The sequence below is a fragment of the Schistocerca piceifrons genome, chromosome 2 (assembly GCF_021461385.2).
Source record: "Schistocerca piceifrons isolate TAMUIC-IGC-003096 chromosome 2, iqSchPice1.1, whole genome shotgun sequence".
In the NCBI taxonomy this organism is placed as follows: Eukaryota; Metazoa; Arthropoda; class Insecta; order Orthoptera; family Acrididae; genus Schistocerca; species Schistocerca piceifrons.
This window is the reverse complement of record NC_060139.1, coordinates 278,820,288-278,835,248: the sequence shown is the minus strand read 5'-3', so window position 1 is coordinate 278,835,248 and position 14,961 is coordinate 278,820,288. Positions and strand designations below refer to the sequence as shown.

At 41.2% G+C, this 14,961-nt stretch overlaps 1 protein-coding gene across 1 annotated transcript in view; it reads left to right on the top strand.

Moving 5' to 3' along the window:
• Positions 1-14,961, top strand: part of LOC124775372 (uridine 5'-monophosphate synthase) — a 90,766-nt gene that overhangs the window by 35,193 nt on the left and 40,612 nt on the right. Inside the window, exon 4 of the mRNA XM_047250207.1 lies at positions 9,595-9,718. Coding sequence (XP_047106163.1) covers positions 9,595-9,718 — 124 coding nt within the window. The remainder of the gene's footprint in view (positions 1-9,594; positions 9,719-14,961) is intronic.

The following is a 14,961-nucleotide window of genomic DNA, read 5'->3' as shown; positions in this document are numbered from 1 at the left end:
CCCTCTACCCCCCCTCTACCCCCCCTCTACCCCCCCTCTACCCCCCCTCTACCCCCCCTCTACCCCCCCTCTACCCCCCCTCTACCCCCCCTCCCTCTACCCTCCCTCCCTCCTCTCCCCAAAATTCATTGAGGAGAAGAATGTACAAGAAATTGAGGTAACATGGAGAATACCACAGACAGAAGTAAAGGAAGCTTATGCTATTAAACTTTCAGAATCCACATTACCATACAAGTTGTGAAGAAAGTGTTTCCTACAAAGGATTCTTAAACATAATGTCAGTAGAAGCTGGATCAAACATCCATAACTGAAAGTTTTCTCGTAAAGATACCCATGCAGCAAAATCAGCAGGCCCTAAGGAATGCAGAAGATAACATTGAGGATCAAAGTCAGTTACGTTGACTAGAATGATGGTTAGAAAAATCAGCTAGTATATCAAGAATAATATAAATGCCATTTGCTTCCCTGGAGCATTGAAATTCAGGGTTAAACAAGACCAGACCTTAAGACCACACCACATAGGTTTTCTTTCTGACTTACCAGAATGTAATTATCCAGACTACGAGGACAATTGAAGAAAACAATTAGACACTCATCAAAACTCTCAACCACTGTGGGCTTAACAACATTTGCAGAATGTGAAGGATAGCAAAAAGCCATACATCGAAAATGGCTCCCATTTTACAGTGGATCACAATGAGCTCAGGATTAATGTGTAGGTGTTTGGCCTCTTACCACAGATGCATTTTTTGTCCAAGGCTTATTTCCTCTCAACCGTCATTCCAACTTGCAAACAGCTGCTTCAGTAATGCACTTGGCATATGGATGACTGTTCTTGCTCCTAATGAATCGCTTAGACAGCAAGATTCTCAACAGCCACATCACACAGTTCCCATAACTATTTCTCCTTTTGAGAGACTTCAACACACACACAGTGTGCTATGAGGCTCCAGTAAAAAAATTGCTCAGAGTAAGTGTTGGCCTCACAAACAGCAAAGGAAAGGTCTTGCCATGACAGTTGAACTACCATCTTGTCTGGGTTTTTTAATAAAAAAAGGTCCATAGTCATATCCAATGTGAATCCAAGTGATGTCATTATTGGTAAGCTGTTCCTTTTGTTGGTGACAGTATTCAGGATGAGTGCTCACCCATTAAGTTATAAGGGATGTGCTCAAAATCAGGTGCAGTGGCCTCTCCTGTGGACTGTATCTTAAGATTTATGCAGTGTGACTCTGACAGATACCTTAGAACAAGGATATAGCCAGGATTTTGTGACAGGAGGCGTCCAATTTGTTGAAGAGGACCTTATAAGGTTCATTTTTTTATTGTATGCTGAAAAAAGATGTATTTATTTTTTATTTATTTAATGTAAATAATTTGCCTTCAGCTAGACTTCTAATGTATGCAACCTCATAAATGAGTTCGTATTTATCCATGATAATATGGATATACAGCCGTTGATGCCAATAAACTCCTCTACAATTTGTTCTGGAGATCTAAGTGATGCCGGAATTGTAGTTCAGTTTGTCCTGCCTCTAATAAAGCCCACTGAGTGAAGTATTCAGTGATGAACTTGAAGGGGTGACACATGATGTCTGCTGAGACCAGATGATAACAATAACTAACAAAATGAAGGCAAAAAGGGGGTGGCATCTTTGACTAGTAAAAAAAAGGTCTTGAGTACTAGGTTCAAACCTTGCCACTGCTTAAATTTTGAAATTAGCAATGGGGGCTGAAGACTTCCACGGGAAGAAGTCGTCCTCATTCTACCAACTGCCTTGTCAAAGGGGGCAGATGAGAAAACAGAATTTCAAGGCACTTGCTTGCCCTTGAGGTAGGAAATTGCCCCTAAAAGGCAGATTAATCAGCAATGATCAATGGCATGAAGACACAGAAGGCAATAGAAACAACTGCATTAAAGACACATAATGTGTATCATCAGGACCTGTGCTCTGTAATTGGAAAAAGGTGTCATGTTGATCTCTCCATTGGCAAAATATTCCACATCAGTCTCCTATTTGGATCTCTGGGAGGAGACTGCCATAGGTGGAGGTGACCATGAGAAAAAGATAAAATAACCAACTAAAGGCACCATTCTAAGAGTTAGGGTGTGGTATGTCCCACGTTTGAGCATGCTAGGGAAGCTAGAATATCTGAAGTGGGAAATCCTACAGCTCAGTTTAGATATAGTGGGGGGCCAGTGAAGTGAAATGGAAAGAAGACAAGGATTTGTGGTCAACGAGTATAGGGTAATATCAACAGCAGCAGAAAATTTTATAACAGGAATAAGATTTGCCATGAACAGGAAGTGGGCCTGAGAGTGGGGTGCTATGAACAGTTTAGTGACAGGGTTCTCCTCATCAGAATTGACCACAAACCAACACCAAAAAGAGTAGTTTAGGTACACATGCCAACAAGATCACGAGCAGAAAATGAAGCAATAGAGAAAGTATAAGAGGATATTGAATGGGTAATTCATTAAGTAAAGAGAGATGAAAATCTGATAGTCATGGGATATTGGAAGGGGAAGGAGCAGAAGAAAGGGTTTGCGGAGAATATGGGCTTGGTAGTAGGAATTGGAGAGAAGGACTAATGGAGTTCTGCAACAAATTGGAGCTAGTAAAAATGAATGCTCTGGTCACGAACCGCAAATTGAGGTGGTGTGCTTGGAAATGGCCAGAAGATACTGGAATATTTGTTACATTACATTATGGTCAGGCAGAGATTTCAAAATCTGGTATTGGATTGTAAGGCAAACCCAGGAGCAGATACAGACTCAGTTTATAATTTAATAATTATGGAGAGGAGGCTGAAGTTTGAGACTTGTCACGAAGAATCAATGTGCAAAGAAGTGAGATGCAGAGGTAATAAGGAATGAAGAGATACACTTGAAGTTCACTGATAATGAATAGGGTTTGGAGGGAAAATGTAGGCACAAGGAACAGTGAAAAAACCATGGATAATAAAGAAATACTTCAGTTGATCAATGAATGAAGTAAGTACAAAAAAGGTTCATGGAAATTCAGGAATACAGACTTACAAATCGCTTAGTGATGAAATACATAGGAAATACAGGGAAGCTTGGGCAAAATGGTTCCATGAAAAATGTGGGGGGTAAAAATGATTGAAGATATGACTCGTATAGAAAATTCCCAACTACCCTCAGTGAAATTAAAAGCAGGAGTGGTAACATCAAGAGTGCAATGAGAATTACACTGTTAAATGCAGAGGAGAATGTGAATATGTGAAAGAATACACTGAATGCCTCTATGAGGGGGAGGACTCGTCAGATGACATGATGGAAGATGGGACAAAAGTCGAGAGGGAAGAGTAAAAGAGTTTTGGACTTCTTAACATCAAACAAGGCAGAAGGGAAAGGTAACATTCCATTGGAATATCTAAAATCATTTGGAGTGCTGGCAACCAAATGTCTATTCACTTAGGTGTGAAGAATATACCTTTAGACTTTCAGAAAAACATCATCCACACAACACCGAAGATAGCAAGAACCTAAAAGTGTGAGAATTAACAGCTCATGTATCAGAGTTGCTGACAAGAATAATGTACAGAAGAATGGAAAAAATACTGATGACCTGTTAGATGATGAAAAGTTTGGCTCTTGGAAAGGTATTGGCACCAGAGGAGCAGTTCTGATGTTGCAGTTAATAATGAAAAAAGACTGTAGAAAAATTGACACACATTTGTCAATTTGGAGAAAGCATTCAACTATGTAAAATAGTGCAAAATGTTCAACATTCTGAGAAAAATAACAGATAGGCTATAGGGAAAGGTGGATAATACACATTATTTATAAGAAGTGTGAGTTAACAACAAGACTGGAAGATCAACAACGAAGTGCTTGGATTAAAAAGTGTATAAGACAGGGATATAGTGTTTCGCCCCCTACTGTTCAGTCTATACATCGAAGAAGCAATACTACAAATAAAAAAGGGGTTCAAGAGTGAGATTGAAATTAAAGGTGGAACGATAGATTTGGTGATGACATTGCAATCCTCGGTGAAAGTCAAGAAGAATTGTAGGATCTGTTGAACAGAATGGACAGTCTAATGAGTACAGAATATGGATTGAGAGTAAATTGAAGAAAGACAAAAGTAAGGAGAAATAACAGAAATGAGAACAGTGAGAAAATTAACATCAGTATTGGTGATCAAGAATTAGATTAAGGAAAGGAATTCTGCTACGTAGGTAGTAAAATAACCCATGACAGGTGGAGCAAGGAGGGCATAATAAGCAGACTAGTGCTTGCAAGTAGGGTGTTCCTCGTCATGACAAGTCTGCTACTATTAAACATAGGCTTTAGTTTATGGAAGAAATTTCTGGGAATCTCAAGAATGAAGAGGTTCTCTGCAGAAATGATGAGGAAAGGAGTATATGGAAAACACTGACAAGAAGAAGGTGCAGGATGATAGGACATCTGTTAAGACATCAGGGAATAACATGATAGGACATCTGTTATGATATTGGGAATAACTTCCATGGTACTAGAGGAAGTCAGAGACTGGAATACATCCAACAAATAATTTGAGGACATAGGGTGCAAGAGCTACTCTGAGATGCAAAAAGCACAGGAGAGGAATTTGTGGCTGGCTGCTTTAAACTAATCTGAAGACTGATGACTCAGAAACACATGTAAAACATACGTTGTCATTTTTTAGAATGTTTATTTAAAAGTAAGTTAGAGGTGTGATGATTGGACTAAAAGCTAAAAGCATTTTATGGATAAGACATTTCACAGTAGATCATTGTTCTTGTAGTAAAATGTGAAGACGTACTATTAGTTCTGCAACTGAGCCATCTTTACACAGATACCTAGCACAAAATGATGATCCAATGTAAATATGGCTTTCAGTGCCAGAGTCTCTGAAGAGATGTTCAGCTTGCCTTCGATACAGCTCTTTTCATTTAAGCAGAGAAGCTGCTGCTTTAATGGAACTGGCATCTTTCAAGAAAGAAGTAGTTGGGGACCAGTACCAGCATTTGCCTGAATTTAAAATAGGAAACCACAGAAAACCATTTCTCAAGGTTGCCGACAGATAGATTTTGATCACCCTGCTCCCTAAATCCTGATGTTGCTAGCTCAGTCTCGAAGTTGGTAAAACTGGTTGTTGTACATTGTTCTCAAATAAAATAAAATGCATCACAACAAAAGATGGAATTCTGATGTTGCATGTTTTCCTTTAATTGTACATGTCTCGCCATTTAATAGTTCATGAAAGTGTGCATATTTTAAGATTTAGTGACCTCAGTTATTGTAATATTAAAAGAGCATAAATAGATTTTGGACACGGGAAAGGGGGGGGGGGGGGGGGATGCAGAATGCAGTCACCATCGGCTAGGACAAATTCAAACACCCTGCTGAAAAAAATCTTTTAGAAACGAACTAACTATAGAATTTAATGTCTTCGCTTACACCTTATGTTCCTCACAAACTTCACCCCGTCACTCTGTATTGGAACGGTTTCCATACCTGAGTATTGTCCGGGTGACCAGATTGGCCGATATTTTGCCTTTCGTGCTAATAATGATAAAATTTTGAGCAAATTTTTTCAAGAAATGCACCATAGCCATTTGGGTGATATTTTTGGTGGTCAATGTGACTTCTGGGTGACACAAGCAAATCACTTTATTTTTAAGCACTAATTTTAAGTGAATGTTGTTTGGAAGATGGTTTACCTCTCTGCTGCCTTGTGAAATACTGAATATTGCAACCTCAGAGTTCTGTTCATCTCCAGATAATGACTCCAGTGTTAACATTAAACTGTTAGAGATAGGTAATTAGTCTATTATAGGAGAGCATGCATATTTTTAACTTATCGCAATGTTAGTGAACGAATCAGAATCGAATCGGAATTGGTTTCTCTCTGCTTTCTTGTTAGAGCCTTCTCCATAGTTAAAAACTATTAGAACAGCACACAGTACAAAAATAATAAACAGCAGCAATTGTATTACGAGGGTGAGTCAAATGAAAACCTTAAATATTTTTTAAATATTATTTATTGTGCAGAAGTGGTACAAAGCTGTATCACTTTTCAACATAATCTCCTCAACCCTCAATGCAAGTCCTCAAGTGCTTACAAAGTGCATAAATTCCTTTAGAAAAATATTCTTTTGGTAGTCCGCGCAACCACTCATGCATTGCGTGGCGTACCTCTTCATCAGAACGGAACTTCTTTCCTCCCATTGCGTCTTTGAGTGGTTCAAACATATGGAAATCACTTGGGGGCAAGGTCTGGTGAGTATGGTGGATGAGGAAATTGTTGCAACTGTTGTACGGGCAGTGTGGGGCCTTGCATTGTCATGTTGCAAAAGGACACCTGCTGACAGCAATCCATGTCGCTTTGATTTGATTGCAGGCCGCAAATGATTTTTTAGGAGATCTGTGTGTGATGCACTGGTGACAGTGGACCCTCTAGGCATGTAATGCTCCAAAATGATGCCTTTTTCATCCCAAAGGAGAGTCGGCATAACCTTCCCTGCTGATGGTTCTGTTTGAAACTTCTTTGGTTTTGGTGATAAGGAATGGCAACATTCCTTGCTCACTCTCTTTGTTTCCGGTTGGTGGAAGTGAACCCAGATTTCGTCCCCAGTTACGGTTCTTACAAGGAAGCCATCATCTTCTCATTCAAAGCGCCGAAGAAGTTCTTCACAAGCATCAACATGTCGTTATCTCATTTCAGGAGTCGGCTGCCATGGCACCCATCTTGTAGACACATTGTGAAACTGGAGCACATCATGCACAATGTCGTGTGCTGACCCATGACTAATCAGTAAACATGCTGCAATTTCATTCAGTGTCACTCGGCAGTTTTACTTCACTATGGCTTCAACTGCTGCAGTGTTCTGCGGAGTCACAGCTCGTTGTGCCTGACCTGGACAAGGAGAATCTTCCACTGAAGTAACACCATTTGCGAACTTCCTACTCCATTCGTAGACTTGCTGCTGTGACAAACGTGCATCACCATACTGTACCTTCATTTAGCGATGAATTTCAATAGGTGTCACACCTTCACTACGCAAAAACCGAAAAACAGAACGCTGTTCTTCCCTGGTGCAAGTTGCAAGTGGGGTGGCCATTTTTATACTGATACTGCGACGGAGTGTGTCCATCTGCACTATGCTGCCACCTGCAGGCCATTCTGCATGCTGTTTGTAGCACACTTACCAACTTACAGTTTAACGGTGTGAAATTTCGTTTTGTTATTACAAATCTAAGGTTTTCATTTGACTCACCCTCGTAAATTCAGCTGTAAGCAAGCACTGAACTGATTAACAAAACAATTAAATTCAAGTAAGGCCAACAATGTAAAAGAGTTGGTCTTGGCTAAAGTATGGATATGTGATAGCCAATAGTGCTACTAATGTATTGATAGTTTAAACTTATTGATTGCACTGTTGACTATTGATAGTGCATATCCCATTTTTGTTGTATGACTGAACTTCAAAATACAAAGGCCGATCCAAATTTTCCGCTCGAAAGCCGTACAGTCCATAATTGGCATGTCGTTCAGACAAAAGCGCCTTGGACGTTGAGGCAATCATCCTACCGATGCAGAAGGTTAAAGATACCCATTTGGTGAAATACAGTGTCCTGATGCGTGAAGAAGTCTGTAACTGCTTGTTGCCTATCCTCGATGACGGGAATGGTCAACTCTTAAAGGACTAAAAACATGCTAATCACATGGGAAGAGATCAACACTACATGGCCAGTGCTAGAGTATTTCCCACCTGAGTTCCTGTAATTTCCGTGTTATGACATTTGTGAAATGGGTATGTGCGTTTTCATCAAGCAGAAGCACCCCTTGTCAGATCATTCCACAACTCTGTTTTTTGACTAATATGCTGCCCCATACACTCTCCATTCTCTGATAGATGTCTACCATTGTCTGTTCTTCTGTACTTTGCCAGCCAAGAAAAAGATAAACAGTATGCTGGTACTTGTCGCACACATTTGGTAATAACATCACCATAGTTCATGTTTCCTCATTTAACACACACACACACACACACACACACACACACACCGAAAAGACACAAATGTCACTCTAATTCCTTGCCCACATATATGTACTTATATACCAACATATGTTGCACATAAGCTGCAGCACTGTTGTAAAGTGGAAACTTTTTGATCGCTCTTTGTATTTTTCAGCCATGTCGTGTGTAATTTCATTTAGGTTATTGTGGGGGGGGGGGGGGGTGATCTGGACCTGCTTTGTGGCTACATCCTTTTCTAAAAGCTGAACCAGCTCGAGATGATTTTAAAACTACTCAAATGCACATGGGGAGCACACAATTGCACCCAGACGATATTATTTTATCACACCTTTTGTACACCGAACTGTGGATTTAGTTGACTGCTCTGCAATCCATCCTCAAGCTTTACTTGTGAAGTCAGTTTATATGACCTGGAGGAAAATGCAGTCTGAGGGTTTCTGGAACACATGAGCTGTTTTAGAACTATGGAACTCATCTCCTCAGATTCTGAGTACACTGCAAGCCATATTGTCTAGTCTGTCGTAGACATTCTGCGTCATTTAATAAACAAAGAAAGATAATATTCTACTGGGTGCAGGGAGATGTGGGAATTCAGCATAGTCAGATTGTGAATGTAGCAGTCAAAGTGATCTGTATATATTCTAAAGTCTAAAAATACAAAATCCCACTACATCCAGTTGTTGGGGCACAGGGCAGTATGTCATTGGGAGGGGAAATAATTGGAAGTGTGGGCAAGAAGCTGCAGGTGGCAAAGTCAGTTACACAGTCACACCATATTAACTTCTGACCATGAAGGTGAATGGAACTCTTCATTTGCCTCCTCTGACTTGTGGATTTGTACCACAAAGTAAAACACAACAGTGTGTGGTGTGCGGTCACATAAGTAATGTCCACACAATAAATTTTGGTTCATATCATGAGCTTTTATACAAAGTCTTGGGAAGTAAAATTTAATCATCGTTAACTAGGCGAACTCTTCCCATTTGGATATTTTTCACAGTTTACTTCAATTTTGCACACATTTATTTTTGTGTTTTTCGTAATGTACACTTAAGTGTGTGAAAAGAAATATTGCTACTTATCGTAAAGAAGGTACATTAAGTTGCAGACAGGCACAATTAATACACGCTTCCATAAAGATTTCAGCCACAGTCTCCATCAGCAAAAGAGAAATGCACACCATTCGCACACAGGCAAACACATCTTGTGGCACATTTGACAACAGACTCCAGCAACTCAGTACGGAATGCAGCTATCACATGGGACACATTTCCGTGGCATAATTTACACTTAATTATTCTCTAATTTAGTGTGAAAGTACATCGCGTTGGCTCGGGAGCTGACAGCTTGTAACCTACGTCCGTACGACAACACAGTGTTTGACATTCTTCAGAACACTGATTTTCACCGTGTATTTATGGCCATGTGATATGTGAATATGCAGAGAAATATCTATTACAATCATTTAAGTTTTATGTAATTGCTGCTTTCCTCTCATTTTCAAGACAGTCTTCTTTGTCAACCGCCCTGTGCTCCACTAATTTTAAATGATTTTTTTTTTTCTTTTTGTTTTGTCAGATTATGGATATTTTACATGAAGCTGGAAAAGTGGATCTGTCTGTTGTGGACAGTGTAAGGAAATACATATCAGCAAGTCAGATTCCTCTGATCAATTACATCAATACTACAGTTGCACCTGCAGGTAAAGTCTGCACATTTTAGCATTCATAATTGTAATTACATTGTGAAACTCCTACTCTGTACTAGCCTGTGTGGTGTGATGAGCCTCACTGTCAGATTAAAAATTTGTTCCAAAGTAAAGACTCTCACTCATCTGTAGCCATATTCAGGTTCAAGTCATGGTCTGTCACACAGTTTTAATACCTCAGAAACAGTTATAACTGTAATTATTCATTAGTCCCTATTATTAGCTCGTCTGCCCCATTATAATATCAGTTGTTTTTCATCAGGATTGGGCAAACTGTGAACATGGTAAAAGGAAGTTTTGATGTAGTTATTCCAGTTTCTATGAAGTGGTCAAACCATATATTTGAGGTCATTTTCTTTTAAAATTATTTTAAATTAGAATTCTATCCATAATGAAGCCTCATATTATGCACTGTTAGGACATCCATAAATTGGAATGTCAGTTTCATTACTATAATGCTGTGTCCAGTGTGGTTCTATTGGAGACATTGTGTTCATTTATTCCTGTGACCTATAACCCGGAGAGGTCACACAGTATTGAAGACTTAATTGTGAACTGCTAACTTGAAGACAGGCATAAACTATCCAGAGAAAGTCTGTTAACAAAGTTTCAAGAACCAGCTCTAAATGATTACTGTAGTAATATACTACAACCCCTTACGTATCACTCACATGTGGATCGTGAGGATAAGATTAGAATAATTACTGCGTGCATAGAGGCATTCAAACTATCATTTTTCCTGTGCTCCATACATGAATGCAACGGGAAAAAATCCCTAATAATGGGTACAATGGGATGTACGATCTGCCACACACCTCATGGTGGTTTGTAAAGTATAATTGTAAACATAGCTGTAGAACTTGATTAGTTTTATTGGGTGGGTGGGTGGGGTGGGGGGGCTACTGTTTATTGTGGAATCTCGGCACAAATCATTCCCAGTGGTAAAAAAAATTTATGTAAATAACATTTAATATTTGGAGTTGCGAAACTATAGTCTTTACTGAGGTAAAAGACACATATTTTATACTACCCTTACAGAGAGATCATTTTTGCCTTCAAAACATTTACTGGAGTCAATACACATACTTTGGACAGGGGTGGGCATAAAATGATTGGATCCTTTTATCACCCACTAGACTCATCTCATGATGTAACTGAAAACTTAAGAGAGAACGTCAGTTTTACTTGTACATAAGTTCCACAATCGTACTGTGATTAGCGGTGGAGACTTTAATCATCCAACAATCAATTGGGAAAGTCACTGTCTTGTTAGTGGTTGGCGTGTGAAGACATCCTGTGAAACATTACTGAATGCCTTCCCTGAGAATTACCTGCAGCAGATAGTTCAGAACTCCACTGGTAATGGAAATATATTGGATCTGATGGCAATAAATAGTTGTGATCTCTTTGAGGACGTCCACATTGAAAATGGTATCACTAGGATGTGGTCTTGGCAGCAATGACTACCAAAGTACAAGGATAACTAAAACAGGCAGGAAGATATACAGGGTGTTACAAAAAGGTACGGCCAAACTTTCAGGAAACATTTCTCACACACAAAGAAAGGAAATATGTTACGTGGACATGTGTCCAGAAATGCTTACTTTCCATGTTAGAGCTCATTTTATTACTTCTCTTCAAATTACATTAATCATGGAATGGAAACACACAGCAACAGAACGTACCAGTGTGACTTCAAACACTTTGTTACAGGAAATATTCAAAATTTCCTCTGTTAGCGAGGATATATGCATCCACCCTCCATCGCATGGAATCCCTGATGCGCTGATGCAGCCCTGGAGAATGACATATTGTATCACAGCCGTCCACAATACGAGCACGAAGAGTCTCTACATTTGGTATCGGGATTGCGTAGGCAAGAGCTTTCAAATGCCCCCATAAATGAAAGTCAGGAGGGTTGAGGTCAGGAGAGCATGGAGGCCATGTAATTGGTCTGCCTCTACCAATCCATCGGTCACCGAATTGGTTGTTGAGAAGCGTACGAACACTTCGACTGAAATGTGCAGGAGCTCCATCGTGTATGAACCACATGTTGTGTCGTACTTGTAAAGGCACATGTTCTAGCAGCTCAGGTAGAGTATCCCATATGAAATCATGATAACGTGCTCCATTGAGCGTAGGTGGAAGAACATGGGGCCCAATCAAGACATCACCAACAATGCCTGCCCAAACGTTCACAGAAAATCTGTGTTGATGACGTGATTGCACAATTGCGTGCGGATTCTCGTCAGCCCACACATGTTGATAGTGAAAATTTACAATTTGATCATGTTGGAATGAAGCCTCATCTGTAAAGAGAACATTTGCACTGAAATGAGGATTGACACATTGTTGGATGAACCATTCGCAGAAGTGTACCCGTGGAGGCCAATCAGCTGCTGATAGTGCCTGCACACGCTGCACATGGTACGGAAACAACTGGTTATCCCATAGCACTTTCCATACAGTGACGTGGTCAATGTTACCTTGTACAGCAGCAACTTCTCTGACGCTGACATTAGGGTTATCGTCAACTGCACGAAGAATTGCCTCGTCCATTGCAGGTGTCCTCATCGTTCTAGGTCCTCCCCAGTCCCACGAGTCGTAGGCTGGAATGTTCCATGTGCCCTAAGACGCCAATCAATTGCTTCGAACGTCTTCCTGTTGGGACAACTTCGTTCTGGAAATCTGTCTCGATACAAACGTACCGCGCCACGGCTAATGCCCCGTGCTAATCCATACATCAAATGGGCATCTGCCAACTCCGCATTTGTCAACATTGCACTGACTGCAAAACCACGTGCATGATGAACACTAACCTGTTGATGCTACGTACTGATGTGCTCGATGCTAGTACTGTAGAGCAATGAGTCGCATGTGAACACAAGCACCGAAGTCAACTTTACCTTCCTTCAATTGGGCCAACTGGTGGTGAATCGAGGAAGTACAGTACATACTGACGAAACTAAAATGAGCTCTAACATGGAAATTAAGCATTTCCGGACACATGTCCACATAACATCTTTTCTTTATTTGTGTGTGAGGCATGTTTCCTGAAAGTTTGGCCGTACCTTTTTGTAACACCCTGTATATCTTCAGAAAACTAGATAACAAATCAGTAGTGTCATATCTCAGTGAGGAACTTTAAACTTTCAGGGCAGGAGCATGTAGAGAAACTATGGCTCAAGTTGAAAAGAATAGTTGACCGTGCACTGGATAGATATGAACCCAGTAGAACAGCTGATAATGGGAGAGAATCTCCATGGTATACAGTCAACATAAAGAAATTTTCAGTGACTGCCATAGCAGAATATTGTCAAATGATCTTTCACAAAATCCAAGGGAATTCTGGTCATATGTACAGGTTGTTAATGACACCAAAGTTAGTCCAGTTCCTTCAGAATGAGTCAGGAACTGAAATTGAGGATAGCAGAGCAAAAAGCTGAAATGCTTAACTCCGTTTTCAGATGTTTCTTTAAAAGGAAAACCCAGGAGAATTGCCCCAATTTAATTCTTGTATCACTGAAAAGATGAATGAAATAAGTATTAGTATCAGTGGTGCTGAGAAACAGCTGAGATCATTAAAATTGAACCAAGATTCAGGGCCCAGTGGAATCCCAGTCAGATTCTGTACTAAATTTGTGGCTGAGTTAGCCCCTCTTCTAACTATAATCGGTCATAGAGCACTTGAACAAAGAACCGTGCCCAGTTCTTAGAAAAAGGATAGAAGAAGTGATCGACAAAACTGCCGTCTGGTGTGCTTGACATCGATTTCTTGTAGAATCCTGGAACATACTCTGAGCTCAAACATAATGAGGTATCTTGAACAGAATGACCTCCTCCATGCCAACCATCATGGATTCCAAAAACATCGATCATGTGAAACCCAACTTGCACTTTCCTCACATGACACACTGAAAGCTTTGTATCCAGGTAGTCAGGTAATGAGATATTTCTTGTTTTCTGAAAATCATTTAACTCAGTACCACACTTATGGTTATTGCCAAAAGTACAATTATATGGATATCAAGTGGAATTTGTGACTGGATTGAGGAGTTTTTGATAGGGAAGACGCAGCATGTTATCTTGGATGGAGAGTCATTGTCACATGTAGAAGTAACTTCAGGTGTGCCCCAGGTAAGTGTGGTGGGATCCTTGCTGATCGTGTTGTCCGGGGTAAGAATAGGGCCGAGGTATTCCTGCCTGTCGTAAGAGGCGACTAAAAGGAGTTTCAACCGTTTCGGCCTTCCATGTGATGGTCCCCCTTGGGGTTTGACCTCCATTTTTCAAAATTCTACAGAAGTACGAGCCTTTTTGGGAAGGACGCCTTACATGGTGTACCACTGGTCCTCAGTGCACTAAGACCTTGGCACTCAGCATTGTACCGGCGTTGTAACCATACCCACTATTCCTCAAATTGGCCCTAAACGCCTGATGGGTTGTAAAAGTTACGCCCATAGTGCGTCCCCATCTGCACCTACGATCATGATGGACTTTCCATGGCACCAGAAATCCAGCACGGTAGCCAGCCCGTTGTGGTGGGGTAGTCATGTACCCTCTAGGTTGTAGCCCCCTGACAACACAGGGATCGTACTGCCGATGCCTGAGCTGCACCCTCCCCACGTCGGCCAAGGAGTAGATGCCCGTCTCCTTGGGGCATCAGGACTCCCGGCAACGGTCATCCTGCCAGGTGCCCCTTGCTGAGGCTGGGTGGCGCCCGTGGGGAGAGCCCCTGGTCGGAGTGGGTGGTATTGGGTCGGACGTTTCGCAGATGAAACGTCAACCCATATCAGGTCGCTCTGCGGCCGAGTCTTTCAAAAGGAAAGGTACTGTTTCTAGTTCTGGTTCTCCTGCCCTTTCCCCCTTGGCCACTCCCTGGGAGGAGGGACAGGCCCGCCGGCTTGGGGTGAAGTACTTCTCCCGCTATTTGGTCTGTTCTCGAACCGATGGGGGGACGTTTGCCACCTCCAAGCCCATGTTCTTTGTTCAGCACATTGAGGACATCTTCGGGGAAATCGAGGCTCTCAGTAAGATGCGTTCGGGGTCCGTTCTTATAAAGACCACCTCCGCCACACAGTTGGCGGCGCTCCAGGCGTGCGACTGCCTAGGGGACATCCCAGTGTCCATTGTCCCACATCTGGCACTAAATAGGATGCAGGGGGTTATTTTTCATCAGGATCTCCTGCTGCAATCTGATGAGGAGCTCAGGGCCAACCTGGAGCGCCGAGGTGTGCATT